A 22,667-nucleotide genomic window follows, 5' to 3' on the forward strand; every position below is an offset into this window, starting at 1 on the left:
GTATATGTGTGTGCATGTGTGCTTGTGTGTATGTGTGTGTATGTGTGTGTGTGTGTATGTGTGTGTGTGTGCATCTGTGTGTGTGTTGGGAAAGCTGGGCTGATTTGGAACCCCAGGGGTCCTGGTGACCAGGAAAAGAAATGGGAGGGCTTTCCTGTGGTTATGTGGACGGGCACAACTCTCACCAGTGAGGGATGGGGCCTTGTCAAGTACGACACAGGCCTCACCTCTATCCACACACCCTCCTGCCCTGGCTGCAGGCTCCCAGCAATCTCAGGACCCAGACCAGTTGGGGATGGCTGCACCTCATAGCCTCTCAGACTCTTCCAACTTCCCAGTCCTGGAAGGGCTACAGCTTTGGGGGTCTGTGGCAGGCAGACAAGTGTAAGGTTGCCCTTGGAGGCAAAGGCATGGAGAAGCTCGTACAACCCTGGGGGTTGAGCCCAGGGCTTGACTAGGGGTACCAAGCCAAAACAGCAGTGAGGGCAGTATTGTTCTGTGTGGGACGACTTGGGGCAGTTGATGACCATGGCAGGAAAGCTTGAGGGTAGGCTGGAGTTCTGGGGCCTTCTCTCTGTGGCCCTACCACCAGGCTGGAATGCTGTTGGTGTCAGCCTACCCTTTGCCCTTCATTGTTGTGGGCATTGTTATGGGGTTAAGCAGTACAGACTCAGAGAACAGGGGACATGTGTTTATTCAGCAGAAAGAGGGCACCATTGATGGGGCAGCGTTAAGGCAGGTGGGTGAGGAGTGCTGACCAAATAAGAAGAGGCATCAGATGCTCGCTGGTACCGTGGCTGGTGGGGCAGCCAGGTTGCAACAGGAAAGATGGAGTGGCAGACAGACAGACGGTGCCCAAATAAACCATCAGGCCTCTGCATCCCAGTCAGCCACACTCACTGCCTGTTCAGTTGTCAATGCATTGGTCTGTAGGAGAGAAAGCTCATTAGAACAGAGCAGAGGGAACATGTGGGTGACCTCTGGCTGCCTGGGCCTTCTTTCATGGTTGGGGCAGCAGAGTGACCTCTGCAGAGCAGTGTGGCAGAGAGGCATGGAGGGCTGCTGTGGGGGAGGGGTGGCTACATAGTGCAAGTGTACCCAGGCTTTCTGCCTGTTTCTCCTCCGAGCCTTGGTAGCCTTCAGCTGGTGGCTCTGTGTAGCCTGGATGGAGTCTTCTACCCAGGCCACTTGAAAGCAAGATGTCTCTAAAGTTATGGGAATGGGAGGAGCCCAGGTCAGCAAGGTTCAGGGTTTAGAGAGGAAATAGCCTTTGGCTGTAGGACAAGGCTTGGGGCAGCAAGATGAGGAACCTGGAATCTTCATCTGGGCAAGACCTGGGTCACCTGCCAGAAGGAAAACTCGGGGCTGAGATCCCTGAGGACTGGATGGACCCTGAGGCGTCACACAGTCTCCCAGAGCTCAAAGTGGATCCCAATGGCTAGAGCAGGGGATGAAGTCTTCCCTTCCCCTGGTTGGTAAGTACCAGCTTGGACGGTCCCCACATCCCCACATCCCCTCCCTATCTCCCCAACTGGCCATTTACCGGTGGGGACAGAGAAAATGATGTTGTCATCCTTGAGGCCCAGAGACTTGGCAAAGCGGACAAAACGCTCCTTCAGCTCAGGGGACAGCTCCTTGGTTCTTCCTGCAACCAAGATGGCCAGAGAGCAGCCACAGGACACTCCATAAGTATGACTCAACTACCAAACGAACCCTCAGACTTGTTATCCATGGAGGTCTGCAGAGAGAACACTCCTTGAAGGGGCTGAAGCTAAGACTTGTGATCTCAACCCTAGGTGTAACCTGAAGTTGAGTCCCTAAGGGTCAGGCAAGAACTCACCATACAGGGTAATTTTGAAGTATTGCTTGTTTTCAAAAGTCTTCTGGAAAAATACCATGGCGAACTGGTTGTAGTCAGTGGTGGCCACTTGCACATGGTAGCTCTGTACCTGAGGATAGTCTGAGGGCATGAAGAAGGAGGGATGGGTTCTGTCTGCCCAAGATAAGAGGAAGGGAAGTTCTCCCCAACTTTCAGAGTGGCTTTCCCCACAATAAAATATGAGTGGAGGGACAAGGACCCCGCTGGACTCAGGACTCACTGTGAATGTCCCCCAGGGTGAACTGGCCAGCCCTGGAGCTTGGAACAAATGTTCTGATCCAGTAGCGACAGCCCTGGCCCCTGTGGAAGAGATGAGAGCAAACAGGGATGTGACATAGGCTGGAATGTCTTTTGGACTAGAGCAGATAGGTCTAGCATTCTGATGTCGCCCACCCCTCTTCCTCCAACCCATAATAGCCGGCCACCAAACCTGGCAGGAGGCCCTGCCCACCCATCTTAGAGGTACCTAGGTCTTCCTTCCCCCTCTGAGTCTGCCCTAGCTGATCCTGCTGAGACCCTTCTCCCAGCACCCACTGACCATCCCCCACTGTCCCCACCCATACCTGTCTTAGCCCCTCTTCCCATATACAAGAACCCAGGCCCCAGACAGTACCCTACTCTTCTCTGCTCCCTCTCTACCACCTCTCTTGGCAGCTGACCCTGAGCCGCCAGCCTGCTCCAAGCCAAGCACTATGTATGCCCAGAGGTGAAGTTTCCCTAAGTCCTGCTCGATCCCCTGCCTTGCATAGCTGAGTTCCCCAAACCTGCCATTCATATGGTCCTCAGATATTCCGGAGAGAACTCCAGCCTATGTAGCTGCCAGAGGCAGTACGTATCATACTGCAGTGTGGCCCTGGCTCCGCTCTGCAGACCCACCCCACACCCCACCCACATCTCTTCCACTGGCTGCCTGCCCTCCCCTCCGCCATTCTTCCCACTCTCCCTTGCTCCAACTGAGCCACAGTTCTCCTTGTAGAAGCCCCCAACCAAGCCTTGGCATAGGGCGAGATGTCCAGAGGCTATCCCATTCACACCGAGTTGCCCATCAACCCTTGCTCAGATGGCCATGAGTAGCCAGTGCTCCTAACCACTGAGCCGTCTCCCCAGCCCTTCTTATTTTTGAGACAAGGTGAGCTCAATGTTTAGATCAGATTGGCTGCCCAGCAAGTCCTAGGGCTCCTGACCCCTCCTCCTTCCCACGGCTGGGATGCCACACTTGGCCCCTCTATGCTTATCCCTGGGGATCGAACTCAGCATCTCCTGCTGACATGGCATGCACTCAGTGGACTGAGCCATCTTTCTAGCTTCTCCCTCTTGTTTTCTATAGATTGTGTGTCCTTCCTCCTCTGACAGAAGACAGGAATGAGAGAAGGAAAGAGCAAGCAATGAGCCAGTTCTGGGCTGTGACAGGGCTTCACCTGACCAGGATGGAGGTGACATTATAGCTATTGTTCTCTTGCAGCTCATAGATGGTGCTGTACATCGTAAAGTGGCCTTCTTTTTCTTTCTGGACCGCATTGCCTGCCAGGCCCACAACGTACCACCTGCCCCGGAACTGCAAGAAATGAGAGATGGAGCCGGGGATGGCCTTACAGGCTGCTCCTCACGCTTCTTTGTCTTGGTTCCTTCGGGCACCCCAGCTGGAGGGCAGCAGGGCCCCAGGCTCGGTCTGTCTAGAGATACTGGCAGGTGTTAGCCTCTTTCAAGGGTAGACAAGATCCTAGCTGGAGTTAGCCATGAGTTGGCAGGATGGGGTGGTCTTGGGGGAGGGGTTGCTGGACTCTCATTTCCTTCTCAGTGAGGAGTAACTGAAGAGATTCCTACCTTACAGGAACAACGGAGGTTAGGGGAGAGGAGGTACAGACCTGTGAAACTCTGTCAGAGTGACTATCTGAGCAGCATGAGGTGAGGTATCCCCTCGGACACAGAGTGATGCTAGGCGGAAGCCTGGACCCTGGCCTCCCAGAGTTCTAGCCATCCTACCCAGCACTGTCTAAGAAACCTTTGGCCTCTCCTCCCACCTGCTCCATTTCCCTGGCCCCTCCTGCAGCAGCCCTCCAGGGTCCTACCTGATCGGTCCGGAAGCCTGGCTGCAGGGGGACATTGAGCAAAGATGGGGCAGGGATCAAGTTCTGAGTTGAATCCTGGGCCTGGCTCTTCAGGACCCCAAGCAGGACAAGGCCCAGACACAGGACACTCAGACCCATCGTTTCTGCAGCTGCTAGGTCCAATGTGTGCTGGAGGAGGGAGAGCAGAGAGTGAGGAGGACTCCTCAGGGGGACTCTTTATAGGTCTACCTGGCTGCCAGCCCCCCGTCGGGTGGGGTAGTCCATCCTTTACCAAGTCCAGGAAACCATGAAGTAATTGCCAGCACATCCTGTTGAAATACTTGGCAAGACTTCTGTCCCTCTCTCCCCCAGGTCGGAACTGTGCAAGCTTGAGCAATAGGGCTGCAGGGGGTTGGGGGGACTGGAGGGACATTCCCAGAGCTCTATATTCTGGCAGGCACAAGGGCACTGCCTGTGGGTCAGCAGCTCAGATCTGGACAGCCTCCCTACCCCCATAACCCTCTAGGAGTCCTAGTAAATCAGAAAGTGGTGAGGGCTCCCCTGCCCCACCCCCTGCAGCCACACCTGCAGAGCCATCTGAATACCAGACCCTGTGCTGCTTCCTTGTCTGGGGTTTGAGGAAGCTGAGAGTGAATGTTCTAGACAGGGAAGAATGGGACGCCCTGTTCTGAGCCTGCCAACTCAGCCTTGGTCCTGGCACAGGGTCAGGCGTCCAAAAGATTAGCCTGGGAGTGTCCAATACCTTGAGCCCCTTCACGTTCCCATGACCCCACGCCATTTACAGGGACAGGGCAGCAGCTGAACTCTCAGGGACACCCGCTCTCCTGTGCCACACGGTCCTTAGCTGTGGCTGCTTTCAAAGGCAAGGACTGCAACCTCAGTGCCAACTTAGCACAGAGGACAAGGGGATCACTTGGGGGAACACCAACCCCTGGGAAAAGTAGATGTGTGTGTGTGTGTGTGTGTGTGTGTGTGTGTGTGTGTGTGTGTGTTGTGTGTCCACACTGCCCTGTGTACTCTAGTTACTTTGGACAGAAGCAAATTTCCACCTTCTCCTTAAGTCATCCCCCCTTGAGAAGGCAGCCCTCTGTCCCAGGCCATAGCCTTGAGCAGAGGAACCTAGTGGTGGCCCAGCCTCAGGGCTCTCCCTCTCCAGCTGATTCCAGCCTAGTCCTGAGGAAAGCCCTTTCCTCTCTGGGGCCTGGCCAACATCCATTGCAGGTAGTGGTGGATCCCAGATGCTATACTGTGTCGTCCCCCCAACCCCCAGGTGCCTTACTCAGGAGCTGCATCTGAACATCTGACCTGAGGCTGGATTGAAGTCCTCTGGCCCTGCACGGGACCAAAAGGGCTCACTGATCTACCTGACCTCTCCCCTCTACCGCTGCCTGGCTCTGGGGTGGTTAGCAGTGAGGGAAAGCTTATAGGGGGATCTTAACCTAGTAAGTAGGATATAGCCTCACCCCCACACATACACACACCTAGGATGCAGTCTCCCCTCCCCCATGCCAGAGAGACCACAGCACTAGATTTGTCCCCTCAGTCCCTGGATGATGAAAGACCAGGAAGCAAAGCTGAGCCAAGCTGTGGGGACAATGTGGCCACCAGAGCCTGTCATTCTTGAGGCACCAGTGACCTCCCCACCCTTCTAGCCCCTCTAGCTCAGCCCTAGGGGATCTGCCCCTTCTACCCTCTGTGACCTTAAAAGGTATTCATGAGCTGGGGATGCAGCTCTGTGGTGAAGGGTTTGTCTAGCATGTGGGAGACCCCAAGTACTATCTCCAACAGTCCAACCCCCCGCCAACTTTCCAACTGAACATATTAGTTTCAAAAGTCTCCTTGAAAGCCGTATCTGGTGGCTCTCGCCTTTAGCCCAACACTCGGTGCATAGGCAAAGGATTTCTATGACTTCAAGGCCAGGCCAGCCTGGTCTGCATTGGGAGTTTGAGGCAAGGCTAGACTGCAAGACCTTTGACTTAAAACAAACAAACTCATATATAAATTAAAGGCACCACTGAGTCTTTGGGGACTGTTGGGTGTAGACAGAGCCCCCAAGAATTTTCAGTCAGGAAAAACAGAGACCAGCATCTCAGAAGAGCTGGACGGGCAGACTGTTCTAGACTCTGAAAATCAAGGGGCAGAGTGACCAGTGGAACTGGCCCAGTATGAACTGGGGCAGAGAGCTGGGTCTGGAAAAACTAGAAGGTCAGAATTAAGAGTGGGAGGGGACATGGCCTAGCTCAGGACCCTGGCTGTTTCAGGTACAACGCACACAACCGCCTTCAGCCTGCTGATTCTTGCTTCATGTGCCCTCCCCCCAGGATTGTGCTAGGTCTCCCCTGAGCCCCCTCTCTCTGAAATAGAATCCTTAAAGCTCAGGCTAGCCTCAAACTCCCTGTGTCACCAAAGATGACTTTGAACTTCTCATCCTCCTGCCTCCACCTCTTATCCAGTCGGTCTCCTTTCTTTTCTTCCTCCCTTCCTCCCTCCCTCCTCCTTTCTCTCTTCCTTTTTTCTCTTACTTCTTCTACCTCTGGAGTGTTGGCACACATCACCAACCACACCAGATACTTCTTTTATTATTATTTATTTTGATACCAGGTCTCATTGTGTAATCCAGGCTGGCACTGAACTTAGTAGCACCACGCCTGGGTCACACTTGGGTTTTCCAAGATCATAAGGCCAGAGATCTCCAGCAGCTATGCAACCCGACCCAGGTCCAACCCACATGAGAGGCTCCTCGGTTATTGTATCTCAAGAATCCAGTCTGACATTCTGATCCAGAAACTGGCGACCCTGGCCTTGAGGGGCTGGAGCTAATGCAGCCCCGCCCTCCAGTCTGGCCCTCAGTTCGGCTGGAATGCAGGTCCACTAAACAGGCTTTTCAGGGCCTGGGCTGCCTGGGAGGAGACCTGAGGCAAGAAAGCCTGGAGAGGACTTAGGAACACAGCTCAGTGGTAGAGCACGCGTCTAGTGTGTCCAGGGCCCTGGGCTCCATCTTCAGCCCTGCTAATAAACAAATAAAATGGGCCCAGGCACAGCCCCAGGAAATCTTCAAGTCCACAGATGGGTCCAGTTGTCTCTGCTCCCTGTCACTCTAGTGGGAAGGAGTGGGAGATGCTCACCTCTCCAGGGTGTGATTCGAGTCTCTGTTTCCAGAAGTGTCTTTGCACCAGATGCTCCAGGGTTCTAGAGGGTCTCCCAGCCCCTGCTCCCTCCATGACATGGGACCTTGCTTGGGAAAAGCTCTTGAAACATTGAAAAGACCCTTGAAACATTCCCCGCGCACCCACTGGATTCCCCTATCTGGGGAGGGATCTGACTGACAGAAAGTAAACAGGTCTTGCTGCTTGAAGTCTGTGCCCAAGGTCACCCCTGGATCTGATCTGTGGGTGTCTGGCCCAAATGTGCCTTAGAGGGGTGCCCCTGTCTGTTGGTCTAAATTCCTTTAGTTTCATTATGGCATACATGTATATAAGATATTTTGATCATATTCACATTACATTAACCTCTCTTGACCCTTCCGACTCCTCATGGTCCCCTTCATCTTTCGGACTAGTCTCCTTCCAACATTCATGTTTGGTTGGTGTTGGGGTGTGTGTGTCTGTGTGTCCCAATGAGTTTCACTAGGGTTGCTTACAGGACCATGGCAGGCGGGTAGAGGGTTGTTTATGGGAGTACAGGTAACTTACCAGTGGTTACGCAGCTGAAGAAAGTCTCTCTCACTCTCTCTCAACTATTATCTATTTATTTATTTAGAGACACTGTCTCATGTAGCCCAGGATGGCCTTGAACTTACTACTGTGTAGCTGATGGTGACCATACACTTTGATTTTTTTTTTTTTTTTTTTTTTTTTTTTGGTTTTTTTGAGACAGGGTTTCTCTGTGTAGCCCTGGCTGTCCTGGAACTCACTCTGTAGACCAGGCTGACCTCGAACTCAGAAATCCGCCTGCCTCTGCCTCCCAAGTACTGGGATTAAAGGCGTGCGCCACCACCGCCTGGCTTGATTTTAAAAAAAAAAAAAAAAAAAAAAAAAAAAAAAAAAAAACTATTTCTTATTTCATTTGGTAATTTTTGAGACAGGGTCTCACTATATAGCTCTAGCTGCCCTGGAACTCACTATACAGACCAAGCTGGCCTCGAATTCACAGAGATCCACTTGGCTCTGTCTCCCAAGTGCTGGGATCAAAAGCGTGCAGCACTATATCCAGCGAGAAAATAGCTCATAAAGTGGGCATAGCAAGACTCTGTCTCAAAAAAAGAAGACAGAATGAAAGACAAAAGGACAGACAGACAAGAAAGACAGGAAGAAAAGAAGGAAATAAATGCATCTCCTCCCTCAGCAACATCTACTGCACATAGATCCTTAGGGAGGGGTGAGGCCTTCGGAGCCTGTCTCTCAGTGTATGTTTTTTTTCATCCAGAGCATGGATGCCTATGCAGGCAGAGGCCCGCGAGAGGGCCAACATGAGCACAGGTACAGGGGCCTGTAGGGCACAGCCCTGGGCAGGTCTGCAGCAGGCACCAGGTACCCAAGAGGCGGTGGGTGTCTGCTGAGCGCTGAGCACACTGGGCCGGGCAACTCTTGCCTGGTCACACAAGGGGCATGTCTAGGGCAGCCATTCCTTGGCACCATGCCCCAGTTCCCTGCTTCTCAGACCTTAGCTGGACTGGACCTCTGATGGACACCATCAGAGGTGGCTTGTGTAAGAGGACAGGCAGTCTTAGTCAGGGTTTATATTCCTGCACAAACATCATGACCAAGAAGCAAGCTGGGGAGGAAAGGGTTTATTCAGCTTACACTTCCACATTGCTGTTCATCACCAAAGGAAGTCAGGACAGGAACTCACACAGGGCAGGAACTTGGAGGCAGGAGCTTATGCAGAGGCCATGGAAGGGTGTTACTTACTGGCTTGCTTTCCCTGGCTTGCTCAGCTTGCTTTCTTATAGAACCCAGGACCACCAGCCCAGGGATGGCACCATTCACAGTGGGCTGGGCCCTGTCCCCTTGATCACTAATTGAGAAAATGCCTTACAGCTGGATCTCATGGAGGCATTTCCTCAAGGGAGGCTCCCTTCTCTGTAATAACTCCAGCTTGTGTCAAGTAAACACACAAAACCAACCAGAACAGGCATACATTCCCTTAAAGGTTGCTTCTCTCTTGTGCCTTTCGAGCCCAGGACAGATCAGGAAAATATGTAGCCCAGGCGGCAGGAGAGTAGATGCTGGAATGGTTAAAGGCTAGGTGTCTGAGAGCATGTCTCTAATTCCAGAACCATGGCACCCACACTACTGTGGGGTGGGGGGCTCTGAGAGCTCTTGAAAGGTGCCAGCCCATCCTGCCCCTCTCTGTTCATCCCAGTGGTTTCAGTGACTGAGCCACCTGGGAGAGAAGGCATGGGTGTACCTAACTGGCAGTGAGGCCAGTGTGTCTACCTTTACATAGGACTGACCTGAACCAGTGCAGATGGGCGATTGACAGGGAAGGTGGCTCAAGGAACATGGTAGAGCCATGTTGATAATGGCCCCTGAGATCTCGGCCTTGCCCTGGCTGCTGAACTTCTTGTAGTCCTTCTCAAGAAACCATATCAGGGTTGAGGAGTTAAGAGTGAGTTCCTGGGGACAGGGCTTAGGCCAGAGTAGCTACCATCCCGCATGGCTTTCAGAACTCCGCTCACAGTGGAACTTTTGGGTGTGATGGACAGACAACATGGGACTGGGTACTTCATTCTGGACCCAGAGTCCCTCAGGCCTTGGAGATTGGGACTACCCTTCTTGAGACCTCTCAGTCTTAGTCAGCCAGAGGCAGAAGCCTGTGTCCCCTCCAGACACCACTGGATCTCCCTGTTCTATGCTACGCCCCCCACACTTCTGTAGATAGAATCCATTTTCTTCCCACTTCCTATGGGTGTTGGCCCGCCTCTTTCCTCATCCATAGGTCTGCTGCTGGCTACACTCAGTCTTCTCTCAAGAGCAGACTTTTCTAACAGTGTTTCCTGTCAATGGCGTCTACAATTGGGAAATGCCGAGAGTTTCCCAAATCACCATATTACAACAGATTACCACATTTGGTGGCTTAGAGTCACAGCTTTCAAACCCCAGAAGTCGGAAATGCAGTGTTCAGGGACGCAGGAGATGGCTCAGTGGGAAAGCACTGGCTTTGTGACTCTCAGGGTCTTAGTTTGAATCCCTAGAAACCACATAAAAGCCAGGGGTGGTACCATGCGCCTGTGCCCTCAGGGTTGCTGTGTGAGAGGGAAGAGGAGAAGGATCAACCTCAGAAGCCCTGGGGCATGCTGGCCTGGCACAGGCAACAAAGAGGAGACCTTTTCAAACAGGTGAGGACTGACTCCCAGGTCGTCCCCTGACCTTCACAAGTGTGCAAGTCCTGACCCCCATGGCACCACCTCAGACATTTGTACACATAATCCGCTCTGTACCCAAGTGTAGTGGTTCACACTTGTAGTCCCAGCATTCAGGAGGCTGAGGCAGAAGACTGTCATGAGATGAAGGCTAACCTGGTCTACAGAGCAAGTTCTAACACAGTATGGATTACAGCATAAGGCCTTATCTTTTAAAAATAATAAAGAGAAAAGGGCTGGCAAGGGGCTCACTTGCCACCAAGCCGGATATCCTGAGTTTAATCCCTGGAACCTTCATGGTAGAAGGAGAGAATCAATTCCCAAAAGTTATCCTCTGATTTTCATACAGCATGTGTGTTACACACACACACACTCAATCAATGCTTTTTTTTAAAAGTGAAATTTCACCGGGCAGTGGTGGTGCATGCCTTTAATCCCAGCACTTGGGAGGCTGAGGCAGGTGGATTTCTGAGTTCAAGGCCAGTCTGGTCTACAGAGTGAGTTCCAGGACAGCCAGGGCTACACAGAGAAACCCTGTCTCGAAAAAAACTAAAAAAAAAAAAAAAAAAAAAAAAAAAAAAGTAAAATTTTCTCTGTGCCGGGTTCAGGGCTCTCTCCTCCCATGGTTCTGAGAATCAGATGTGTTTAGCATCTTCCAGCTTCATGGTCTCTATGTGTGGCCTTCTCTACCCCTCCTCCACGTCCATTACATTTCATTTCTATTACCAAAATATCTGACAGTTTAAGGGAAGGCAGGCTCATTGTGTATCATGGCACCAGTCCATCATGGCAGGGAAGGCACCATTGCAGAGCTCACAGCATCCTGAACAAGGGATGGGAGCCACTAAGAGCAGTCAGAGGCAGAGAACATACTGGGATCCACTGGCTCGGTATGAATTTCCAAAGTCTGCCTTAGACTTCTCCTGAGCAATTGTCTGACTCCAGCCCACTTAGGGGTCAGCCCCTAAGTGCATGTCAAGTTCCACCTTACAATTTGTGCTTTAGCCACCAGGGGGCGCTCTGAGGGTCCCTCCTTTCCTTACCGGAGTTGCTGTACCAGGAGCTAGGGTGGGGCTGGAGGTCCTTCCCCACCTACTTCTGTATTCCTCTTATAGCTTAGAATTGTAGGCCAGAATCAAACAGTTGCCCCAGGTTAGGTTGGGGTGTCCATCTGCTGGACCCAGTGGACATTAAGGAGGACCCATTTGAAAAGCCATCCAAACTGAACAGCAGATTGTACTTTGAGGCACCCTTCCTCAACTGGAGACATCAACCCAGGAAGCAACATATTCCCTAGGGCCTGTGGGACTCACAGTTCACAGGGATATTTTTGGCCTTAATTGTGTACATAGGAAAGGCTTCAGAGGGCCTGCAATTCTGTACTTTGGAGGTTGAAACAGGTGGACTGATCCAGGCCAGCCTGGACTACAAAGTGAGACCCTGTCTAAAAGCAAAATAAAACCAAGCCTGGAGAGGTGGCTCAGTGGTTAAGGGTGCTTGGCTGCTCTTGAAAAAAAAAAAAAAAAAAAAAAAAAAAAAAAAAAAAAAAAAAAAAACTGGGTTTGGTTCCCGGAACCTACATGGCAGCTCACAACTGTCTGTACGTTGGTTCCAAGGGGTCTGGTGGGCTGCTCTGGCCTCCTTAGGAACCTGCAAGCATGTGGTACACATAAACACCCAGACACACACACACACACACACACACGATAAATACAAAACTAAGGCATGGAGAGAGGGCTCAGTAGTTAAGAACACTCTTACTCTTGCAGAGGACCTGGATTTGAGTCCTAGTACTAGCATGCTGTCTGTTAACTCCAGCTTCAGGGGATCAGATGCCCTCTTCTGTCCTTTTGTGGTACTGCAGGTATATGGTACACAGTCATACATGCAGGCAAAACAACATATACACATAAAATAAAAACATACAGATCTTTAACCAAATGAAAGTATGTAGTAAATAGTCTTTATGGTCTGGCTTCTTTATTTTTTTTATTTGTATTTTTTATTTTGAGGCAGGATCTCACTATGTAGCCCTGGCTGCCCTGGAACTACATAGACCAGGCTGGACTCACGCTCACACCCACCTGTCTCTGAGTGATGAGATAGCTGGATTTCTTCCAGTCAGCCTAATGTTTTTTGCAAATCAGCTGTTGAGTGGATTCTGTGTGGGAAGACTCTCAGGGAAGGACCTCTGGAGTCTCAGGGTGGCAGGTGCAGGAGGCAAAACAGAGTGTGGGTGGGCTCCTGGGCTCCTACTTGGCCACCAAGGCAGGAGCAAGGGTGAAAGTGAGAACGGGTGGCCTGTTCACGTGCCTCCTTGGAGATGGGTGTGGGCTATGGGCAATGTTCCAAGTGTAGAAAAGGCAGAAAAACTCAGGCCTGGAATCAGGATGGGACTGACCAAAGCCAGGCTTCATTCTGTTCCTGCTACCCTGACAAAAAGGCCTAGACTAAATGTTGGGGAAATGGTGAGAGACCTGTTCCTTACAGCTCTAGAGGGTCAGAGTTCAAGATGGAGATAACAATGCCAGTTCCTCTGGGTTGGCATCCTGCAGGAAGCCTGCATTTCAGAAGGCAGACAAGGGCAGACAGTCTGTAACCTGTGGGCCTTTGGCAAAAGTACTAATTCCATTCTTACAAGGTGATCTAATCACCCCCCTGAAACGACTCAATTATTATTATGACCATTCTGCTCTTAAGTTTCAGTTTATAGATTTTGGAGGGTCCCAGACATCCCAGCCACACTGGGGATGGGCTTTACCGGGCCACGAGGGACAAGGGAGTCCTTGCCGAGTCCTTGGATGAAGCCTACTAGGATCAGAAGTCAGGGGGAGACCAGAGAGTGGACAGAGAGAAAGGATAGGTGAAGAGAGGACTGGGAACTTATCAGAGACCGTTTGGGGCCGAGAAGTGGACAGACAGTGGGGCCTCTCAGCCCAGGCTGCAGTGCCACCTTTCTGAAATTTTGGTCAGTTTGGGACTTCTACGGCCTCATATTCCCCAATTGTAGAGCAAGATTGGTAGGTACCAGGTGCAGGCTCCAGGCATTTGTTCCAGGATGCCGTCCTGGGTAGTCCCGGGACTGTTTTAGGACACTCCTGCCCTACTTAGAGGCGGTGTTTGAGCCGGGATCTTCCGTGCCTTTTAAGCCCGTTATTCTCTTCCCAGCTGGGTTTTCACAGAAAAGCATGCTGGGGCCACTTGGCCTTTTTCGCTCGCCTAGGCCTGCATTCGCAGGTTCCAGTTGCGGCTGGATATTGTGGGCTCTGGCGCTGCCAGGCCCAGGAGAAAGTGAAGGCAGTGGCTCGTACCCAGATCGGACCCCGGATCCTCCACAGCCAGTCCCCCAAATCTCCATACACGCTCATCGACAAACCCCACAGCTCCTCGATTCCACGCCCACTATACAGCCCCGCCCTCTTTCGGCTTTGGGGCGGGGTCATGCTAGGGCTGTCCGCGGAGAAGCCTGGGCGGTGGAGGTCGGCGCTCGGTTAAGACCAGTGAGCTCGCAAAGGATTGGGGTGTCCCGGGACCTTCGCTCACTCCCTTTTGAGCCTTCGACGCTTTCGGGTTGGCGAGCCGGCCCCTTAGCGTGGGCCATTTCTGCGGCACGTGGTTTCCAAGGCCCCCGCTGGGTTTGAGAAAAGTTTATGGTTCGCACCATAGCGGCAGTGTACACTATTGCGGGAGGGCCGAAAGAGTCAGAGATGCTGCAGCCTACCCACTGGAGACCGCGTCGGACCTTTTCTAGGGAGTGCATGTGTCGGAAGACCGTCGTTTTCCCTGACATTGTAGATGCACGATGTGGAAACGCCCGACCACGAGTCACAGGCACCGTTGCACACCCAGAAGACAGCTCCGTCAAGCCTTTTCCAAAGCCCCTGGGGTGTGCTGCCTCTCAGACAGGCAAGCGCTCTCAGTCCCCTCAAGGCCTCTACTTGGCGTCATCGTTACCCTAGGCAACACGCAGGCTGGGAGGTCTGTCCCTTTAAGGAATCCTAGCTCCTGGGCCATTTTGGTTTTGCGCGCCCGCCCGCAGCGACGGCAGAACGAACATGGCCCAGGCAGCGCGCGTTGCGTGGGTTCTTGTCTCTGGCCGGTGCACCCTGTCTGAGGGGCTGCTCACACGGCCCTGGCAGCCACTCTCCGCACAGAGCCGGGCCGGCTTCACCAGGGCGGCGGCCGGAAGCCAGGGAGCCGCGGTCCGCAAGGGGAGCCCGCGATTGCTGGGGGCGGCGGCGCTGGCCCTGGGCGGTGCGCTCGGGCTGTACCACACCGTGCGGTGGCACCAGCGTTCCCAGGACCTCCGCGCGGAGCACTCGGCTGCGCAGGTAAGGCTTGGCTGGCACGGGCTGCTGACGGGGAGCCGGGATTAGCCCTGAACTCTTAAGAGGCCGCAGGGTCAGGAGCGGCGTCTTTCGCCCGCTTGTGACCTTGGGCAAGCGTCTTGGCCTTAAGAGTCCGAGGAGGGTGGGCTGTTGCCCACCACCTAGAGCTGTATGCATCGCATGCCATGCTCTCTCCTGTGATTTAGGGGTGTGTGTATGGCACCGGGAGGAATCTTTATGGAACGAGTGAACCTGACTGCAGACTCGCAACTGGAGGCGTGCTCCAGCCTACCGTGGCTCGGCAGCCCTGTAGACCTTTCATGAGTTGCAGATCTTAGCCCTTCGCCCTGCCTCCCATGCTTTTTTCCTGAACCCTGGAGCTGGAGTGGAGTCCCTGTGCTTCCCTGCTCGCTTCCCTGCCCATCCGATTTCCAGTTGAAGACTGAGGGGAGGGGGCTGCAACTGTAGTAAGCTCACCTGAAGGCTTCCCTGCAGAGGAGCTAAATGCAGCCTCCTCCACGTTTGGAGATCTGAGGTAGATCTCACTTCTGGCCAGTGCTGCCTGGCCAGTTGGTCAGCTCTGCCGGTTACCCAGAAAGAGTTGGAGAAGTGAGAGGTAGGGGTGGAGGAGACCTTAAGGACTATTGAAGCTGGAGGAAGACACACCCTGGGATTGTCTTGTCCCATTTGGGACAGGAGGAAAATGAACTCTCAAAGCGCACGCACACACACACGCACGCACACGCACACGCACAGATCCTCCTGGCCCTGTGGTATACCAGCTGGGCATTTGCAGCTAGGCTGTCTGTCAGTCCCTGAGCCCTTTGCCCACCCTCCGTTCCCTCCACCTTTTCTCTATTTTCAGGGTTACCTTAGAAGACTCCCTGAAGAAAGGTTTACTTAGGGGCGGGAGAGGTGGAGCAAGAGTTCTGGGACTCCAGGTGTTACAAGCACTGTTTTTTTTTCTCTCCCCCAGTTGTCCCTGTCCAACCGCCTGCAGCTGACCCTGTACCAGTACAAGACATGTCCCTTCTGCAGCAAAGTCCGTGCCTTCCTTGACTTCCACTCCCTACCCTATCAGGTAGTGGAGGTGAATCCTGTGAGAAGGACTGAGATCAAATTCTCCTCCTACAGGAAGGTGCCCATTCTGGTGGCCCAGGAAGGAGACAGCTTGGTGAGCCTTGGGGATCTCACGCCTCCTTTCTGTCCCCAGCTACCTAGGAGTCTCCCTAGCTCTGATCCTGCTTTATACTCAACAGAACTTGTGATTCCCGGGTCTCTATTATGAGCAGGGAGAAAAGCCAGGGAGGAAAAATGATGCATAAGCGTGGGGTGGGCAGTGCAACCTGTAGTCCAGGTTGTTCTTGTAGACCCTTGAGTCTTGATGCTAGTCTGGGCTGCGTGGCTGGATACAGTTACAGATACAGCCACAACCGTGAAATAAATTTAGAATCTTTTCCTTCCCTGTCAGCTGAGTCTCGGTGATCGCCCCGGGATGCACTTAGGATGAACAAACTGTGTTTGTAGTTGGGGTAATCTGGGTCTGAGGTGTGGCTCTGCCACTCACTAGCTGTCTTAATTACGATTTTTATTGCTGTGATGAAACACCATGTTTTTATTGCTGGTGAAATACCATGGCCAAAAGCAAGTTGGAGAGGAAAAGGTTTACACTGCCAGTGAGGGCAGAAATTCATGCAGGGCAGGAACCTGAGGCAGGGCTGCGGCAGAGGCCATGGAGGGCGCTGCTCACTGCTTGCTCCCTGTAGCTTGCTCAGCCTGCCTTCTTATAGAACCCAAGACCCCAGCCCAGGGGTGGCACCGCCCACAATGGGCTCCCCTCCCCCATCAATCTCTAATTAAGAAAATGTCTACAGCCTGATCTTACGGAGGCATTTTCTCAATAACTGTAGCTTGTGTCAAGTTGACATGAGGCTAGCCAGCACACTAACCCTGTGTTGACCAAGCTAGCTCAGTCAGTCAACCGGTTCTCCAGCGCAGGAATGAGAAAAAGACAATTAGACAATATCGAAGCATGACCCCAGCCAGTTCTGAGGCTGAAGGCTGAGGCAGGTTTATTTTTTCCCAATTTGCTTTTAAACCATTTTAATTACATGCAAGTATTTAGGTCAGTTCTAGGTTGAGGAACTATCAATACAATAGATGCAAATAGTCAAGGAACAAGCAAGGCAATAAGCAAAGTCCTGTGGTCACTATTTCTAAGGGCTCATCAGGATGACAAAAATATCTGAGCCTACTTCCCTGTCCTAGCCCATGTCATATTCGTGCCTTAGGCCTACTTCTGTGTTCTAGCCTAAGATTCCTGACTGAAATTACTTCTCTGTTTTAGCCTAAAATTAGATTCCTGCCTGAACTTATTTCCTTGTCCTTGGCGGATGTCAGATTCCTGACAAGCAGCCTCAAAAGCTCTCCTTCACACGGTGTGCTGACTTTCACCTCTCTGGACTGCTGCTTTGTTTTGTTTTGTTTTGGGTAGAGGCTTGTTATGTGGCCTACATTGGGTCTCTTGCTTGCTAGGGTTATGGGCATGTACCCATGCCCAGTGTTGGGGTTTGTTTGCACATATCTTTTTGGGTTTTGTTTTTTAGACAGAGGCTCATTGTGTTCCCCTTGTTCTGAAACTCGATCTGGTTTTTTGTGACAGGGTCTCTCTGTGTAGCCCTGGCTGTTCTGGAACCAGCTCTGTAGATCAGAGTGGTCTTTTTTGTTTGTTTGTTTTTTGTTTTTTCGAGACAGGGTTTCTTTGTGTCCTGGCTGTCCTGGAACTCACTCTGTAGACCAGGCTGGCCTTGAACTCAGAATTCCGCCTGCCTCTGCCTCCCAAGTGCTGGGATTAAAGGCGTGCGCCACCACTGCCCGGCAACAAATTTTTTTTTTTAATTACACATTTGTTTATTTACTATTTAGCATGTGTCTGTGGGTGTACATGAGGCACCACAGTTTACAAGTGTTTGTTTGTTTGTTTACTTTATTTTATTTTGTTTTTTGAAGTAGGATAGCAGCCCTGGTTGTCATGGAACTCGATCTGTGGACCAGGCTAGCCTTGAACTCAGAGTTCACCTGTCTTTGCCTCTCAAGTGCTGGATTTGGGTTGGCTTCTTAATTAGTCCATGGGATCCCCTGCCTTGGGTTGTGGGTACAGTCAGGATAAAATCCTGCTGCTGGGTTTGGTACTGTTTGCAGCCTCTGGGTCCTTCCCAGCCGTTTGGTGCCGAGAGGCCAAGTGAGTAGGATTGGGGTCCAGCACCAGGCTCTCCCATTCTTACATCCCCAGTAGCCATGCTTGGTCACCTAGTGAGCTCAGGATGTGAGTTTTGGGGTGCCTCTGTGATGGATTCACAGTGCCCAGGTTGGAGGACCAGATACCTTGGGTGCTGTTATAAGGAGCTCAGTCCCTCCATGCTAGCCCGAGCGGCTGAGCCAAGCCTGCCTTTTGGGCAAGGGTGTGGCTTAGTAATAGGGCTTGTCCCATATGCCCTGGGCTCCAGGTTCTGTCCCCAGCATCACAAAAGACAGTTGTTTCTTCTCTTCCAGCAACAGCTCAATGACTCCTCAGTCATCATTAGCGCCCTCAAAACCTACCTGGTTTCAGGGTAAGTGGCTCCTGGGAGGCCCTGCAGGGCCGTATCTAAGGGTGGGGCTGCTATAGACATTTCTAGAAGAGACCAAAGGTATCTTACTCCAATGCCTGCCTTCCTTAGCTCCTGCATCTCCTTCTAGCAGGAAGGCATTTCTCCTGTCTAACCTAGCCCTTTTTGCTGCTAGTGAGGCGACATAGGTGGGTTGTGACTGGGTCAGGCTGGGTTGGGCTGGGTTGGTAGGCCATGCATGGGGCAGGAGGACGGAGTCAGGCTGAAGCTGTAGCCTTCCCCTGAAGGCAGCCCCTGGAAGAGGTCATCACTTATTACCCACCCATGAAGGCCATGAATGACCAGGGCAAGGAGGTGACAGAGTTCTGCAACAAGTACTGGCTCATGTTGGACGAGAAGGAGGCCCAGCAGATGTATGGCGGGAAGGAAGCCCGGACGTGAGTGGATCTGCGGCTGCATGAGGGGTGGGGTGGACTAGGCAGAGCCACATCCAGTACCCTGCATGTTGGATGTTTACATTACAATTCATAACAGTAGCAAAATTACAGTTATGGAGTAGCAACGAAATAACTATGGTTGGGTTCACCATAGCATGAGGAACTGTATTAAAGGGTCTCAGTGTCAGGTAGGCTGAGAACCACTGCTCTGGGTTGTCTTGTGGGAGACAGGGTGTTGGGGCAGAGCTCTGGCCCTGCCTCGGGGACAGTGCAACACTCTCTTGTCCTGCATCCGCAGGGAGGAGATGAAGTGGCGGCAGTGGGCAGATGACTGGCTGGTGCACCTCATCTCTCCCAACGTGTACCGAACACCTGCTGAGGCCTTGGCTTCCTTCGACTACATTGTCCGTGAGGGCAAGTTTGGGGCTCTGGAGGCCACCATGGCCAAGTATGTGGGTGCAGCCGCCATGTACCTCATCAGCAAGCGCCTCAAAAGCAGGTGATGGCTCGTGCAGCAGAGGGGTCTGCTTGCCCCAGTCCTGCCATGGCGTCTGGGTAGCATCTATCGAACCCCTCAGGGAGGGAAAAGGGAAACTGAGGCCTAGAGAAGACAAGCTAGGCCTGGGATCCAGCACGACTGATCACTCCCTAACCCAGGCTTTGGGGTCAGAAGCCATGGCCCTACCCTGTGCCCTCTTTTTCTGTCAGGGTCCCTTTCGTCTTGAGCCACACACTGTCACTCAGGGGGGCAGGTGCTCAGTGATATAGGTACCATCCCCTCACCTAGGACCACCCCGGTCACCCTGCCTTTCTGCTCTATACAAAGGAGGCTGTGCCGAAGCCGGTGGGGAAGGAGTTCCCTGACCAACTGTTCTCTCTACCCAGGCACCACCTGCAGGATGATGTACGGGTAGACCTCTATGAAGCAGCCAACAAGTGGGTGACAGCTGTGGGCAAAGACCGGCCGTTCATGGGGGGTCAGAAGCCTAACCTTGCTGACCTGGTATGTTTGATGGTGATAGTTAGAGTGGCCTACCTTTGGGGTGGGGTGGTGGGGAAGGAAAAGCCCAGGGAAGGTCCACATTTTGCAATTCCCTGCTTCCCATAGGAACTGTGTCTGGTGTGTGTGTATATGTGTGTGTGTGTGTGTGTGTGTGTGTGTGTGTTGTGTTGTCAGGGGGAAAAGCAAAAGCAAACAGCTTTCGTGGTTCCTATATCTATAAGGCTCAGGAAGGGGATAGTTTCCGGCTGGGCAGGATCCAGGGACCTAAGTTGGAGTGGCAGAACCTAGGCTCCCCCTCTGATTTCCTAGCTCAGTTGCAGCATGCTTGGGCTCCAGGCCTTTACCTGCAAGTCTCACTGGCCTGGCCTTAGGCCCTATCCCTGGGCAGTCCGGTAACCAACCCGGTAGCCTTGGTCTGACCAGATGCTGAGATATCTCCTCTTCAAAACCCTACACAACTGGCAGCAAGCAGGCAGTGTGGGTGCCTCATCTGAGGTCTTGGCAGGCCATGGCCTCAGTGCAGTGACTGATCCTTGACCCTCCCTAGGCAGTGTATGGCGTGCTGCGAGTGATGGAGGGTCTGGAGGCCTTTGACGACCTGATGCGACACTCACGCATCCAGCCGTGGTACCTTCGGATGGAGCGGGCCATTGAAGAAGCCCCCTCGGTGCATTGTGTCCCCCCTAGCTGCAAGGACTAGTTGCCTGGGGCACAAGACCTGGACCAGACCCTGGCCATTCTCATAGGGGACAGAGTCATTTTGTCTCTGATCTACCTAGTCCCCTGTTCTCTACTTCTGATACTGGACATTTCTAGGGCCCTTGATGCCGAGGACAAGGCCCAAACTTACAGCTATTTGAAGGGTAAAGGGCCTGGGGTCACAAAGGACTACCCTCCAGGGACCTGGTCTCTCAACAGGGACTTCTTTTCAACTCTACCAGGGCTCAATCCCTTGTTGACAGGGATCAGAGCGAGTCCTGACCTGGATGAGGGGAAGGCAGTCTGTTAACAAAAGCCCTGGCCACGTGCCTCCTGGTCCAGCTCTCCCCGGGTGCCTGGGACTGTTGTATTTGTAATAAAGGAGATGCCTGCTGCTTCCCTCTGGCAGCTGCTGTTCTGAGGTCTGCTCTGTGGGGTGGATGCTGCCAGGGCTCTCAGTCAAGGAAAGCCAGGGCGGGCTGTGCCTGCCTGGTGCCTCTGCCATGCAATTGGTGCCCACTGAACATCCCCAGGAATTGGATATGGTTAGTCTGCGCATGTTCCTCACTGACCATGACGCTCTGGGCAGTGATGTTCCTCTCCAAGCCTCCGTCTATCAGATGGGTACACTGATAGTCCTGCTTCTCAGAAAGTGGGGAGATTAGGTATGGTGGCACACGCTTGTAATCCCCACAGCCTGAGGTGGGAGTAGCTGGAGTTTGGTCTGGGGCTGCAGCGTGAGACCCTGTCTCCCAAAGACAGAGTCTGGAGGTGCAGCTCACTGGGTAGCGTGCCTTCTCAGCACTCAGAAAGCCCTGGTTTCCACCTTGGCTGTCATTTAAGCGCAGTGTGGTAATGCACACCAGTAATCTCTGCAGGAGGCAGGAAGATCAGAAGTTCTAAGTTAACCTTCATACATAGTGAGCTTGAGGCCGGCCTCAAATTACAAAACCAGCAATACAAAAATACAAAAACCAACGAGGGGGCTGGAGAGATGGCTCAGCAGGTAAGAGCGCTGACTGCTCTTCCAGAGGTCCTGAGTTCAATTCCCAGCAACCACATGGTGGCTCACGACCATCTGTAATGGGATCTGATGCCCTCTTCTGGTGTGTCTGAAGAAAGACAGTGTACTCACATACATAAATAAATCTTTAACAACGATGCCGTGGGATGAAGAGGTTGGGGAATAGGTTCAGGTCAGGTGCACATTAGGACACCAGGCCCGACAGCGCCAGTTGTGTCAACCCTCTGCTGTGCAGATGAGCTGGGCCCCAGAGATACTGCTGAGGGTCCTTCAGGCAGCCTGTGGCCAACCCAGGCTGGGACAGTCTGTGGGCTCTTGTTCTGATCTTTGAATGTGTACGAATGTTTTGCTTGCATGCATGTCTGCACCATGTGCACGCCTGGTGTCTGTGGAGGTCAGAAGAGGCCACTGGGTCCCGAGACTGGAGCTAAGATGGGAGTGAGCCTCCCAGCCTTTATCTCCTCATCCCTGCATCCTGTGGGGTCGAAAAGCCATGGGACGGTGGGGAGGGACAGAGGAGCAAGAGTGGGCAGGGCATATCCAAACCCCAAGCCTGTATGTCCCAGCCCATAGCCTGCACCCCATCTTTGTCCCCTTGGAGGAGGTCATGTAGCCCAGTAGCCACCTTAAACTTCTCCCTTTAAAAGGTCATGTCCAGCAGCACTTGAAATTCATCCTTATGCAGATGAAGTATCCCAACACCCTGGCCCACCAGTGATGAACACTCACTCCCATAGTCCCTACTCACTTCGCAAAGGATTAAATGGCGCCCCTCCCATTAAAATTAGCTGTCTCACTGCAGCTGCCTCCCCAGAGCCTGCTCTCAAAGCAGGTCACTGAGAGCTCCAGGTTGTCCTGATTTGCAGCTGCAGGAGATCCTACTGTTACAGGCAGGGAAGTGGAGCCTGAACAGCAGCAGCCCTGCTCCCAGCCTCCCATGTCCCCTTCTCAAGGCTCTGTCCACTGTTGTTCCCTGGTACCTCCACGAGGAGGCTGACTCACTTCTCAATCCCAGTTTTCCCAGGGAAGCAGCTGGTATACACATTTTGTGGTGAGATGCCCCCTTCCCACCAGGACACTGTAGCCTGGGGAATCCCACTGCCGGTAGCCTGTGCTCTTACTGCTCCTGCACTGGATCAGTTGTGTCTAGCCCTCGCTCCCCCTTAAGGTCACCTGAGTTAGGAGGTGGGGCAGGTAGTGTGTGTCCCAGCTGTCAGACATACACTCTCTCCTCATGTCTACAGACATGATGTTCA

At 52.8% G+C, this 22,667-nt stretch overlaps 2 protein-coding genes across 2 annotated transcripts; one reads left to right on the forward strand and one right to left on the reverse strand.

Annotated features, from left to right (window-relative positions):
- Positions 1 to 676: 676 nt before the first annotated feature.
- Positions 677 to 4,430, reverse strand: Lcn2 (lipocalin 2). Its single transcript, XM_034495869.2, has 7 exons — positions 4,220 to 4,430; positions 3,949 to 4,116; positions 3,298 to 3,434; positions 2,100 to 2,179; positions 1,841 to 1,960; positions 1,544 to 1,645; positions 677 to 927 (listed from the first exon to the last, which is right to left on the reverse strand). Exons 1-7 carry the CDS (start codon positions 4,358 to 4,360, stop codon positions 908 to 910), a joined length of 768 nt encoding a protein of 255 aa, XP_034351760.2. The 5' UTR covers positions 4,361 to 4,430; the 3' UTR covers positions 677 to 907.
- A 9,900-nt stretch (positions 4,431 to 14,330) lies between these two features.
- On the forward strand, positions 14,331 to 20,795 carry Ptges2 (prostaglandin E synthase 2). The gene is made up of 7 exons (XM_034496301.2): positions 14,331 to 14,643; positions 15,617 to 15,814; positions 18,193 to 18,251; positions 18,536 to 18,685; positions 18,984 to 19,184; positions 19,571 to 19,688; positions 20,236 to 20,795. Exons 1-7 carry the CDS (start codon positions 14,368 to 14,370, stop codon positions 20,386 to 20,388), a joined length of 1,155 nt encoding a protein of 384 aa, XP_034352192.1. The 5' UTR covers positions 14,331 to 14,367; the 3' UTR covers positions 20,389 to 20,795.
- Positions 20,796 to 22,667: the final 1,872 nt, after the last annotated feature.

The sequence above is a fragment of the Arvicanthis niloticus genome, chromosome 2 (genome assembly GCF_011762505.2).
Source record: "Arvicanthis niloticus isolate mArvNil1 chromosome 2, mArvNil1.pat.X, whole genome shotgun sequence".
Classification (NCBI taxonomy): Eukaryota; Metazoa; Chordata; class Mammalia; order Rodentia; family Muridae; genus Arvicanthis; species Arvicanthis niloticus.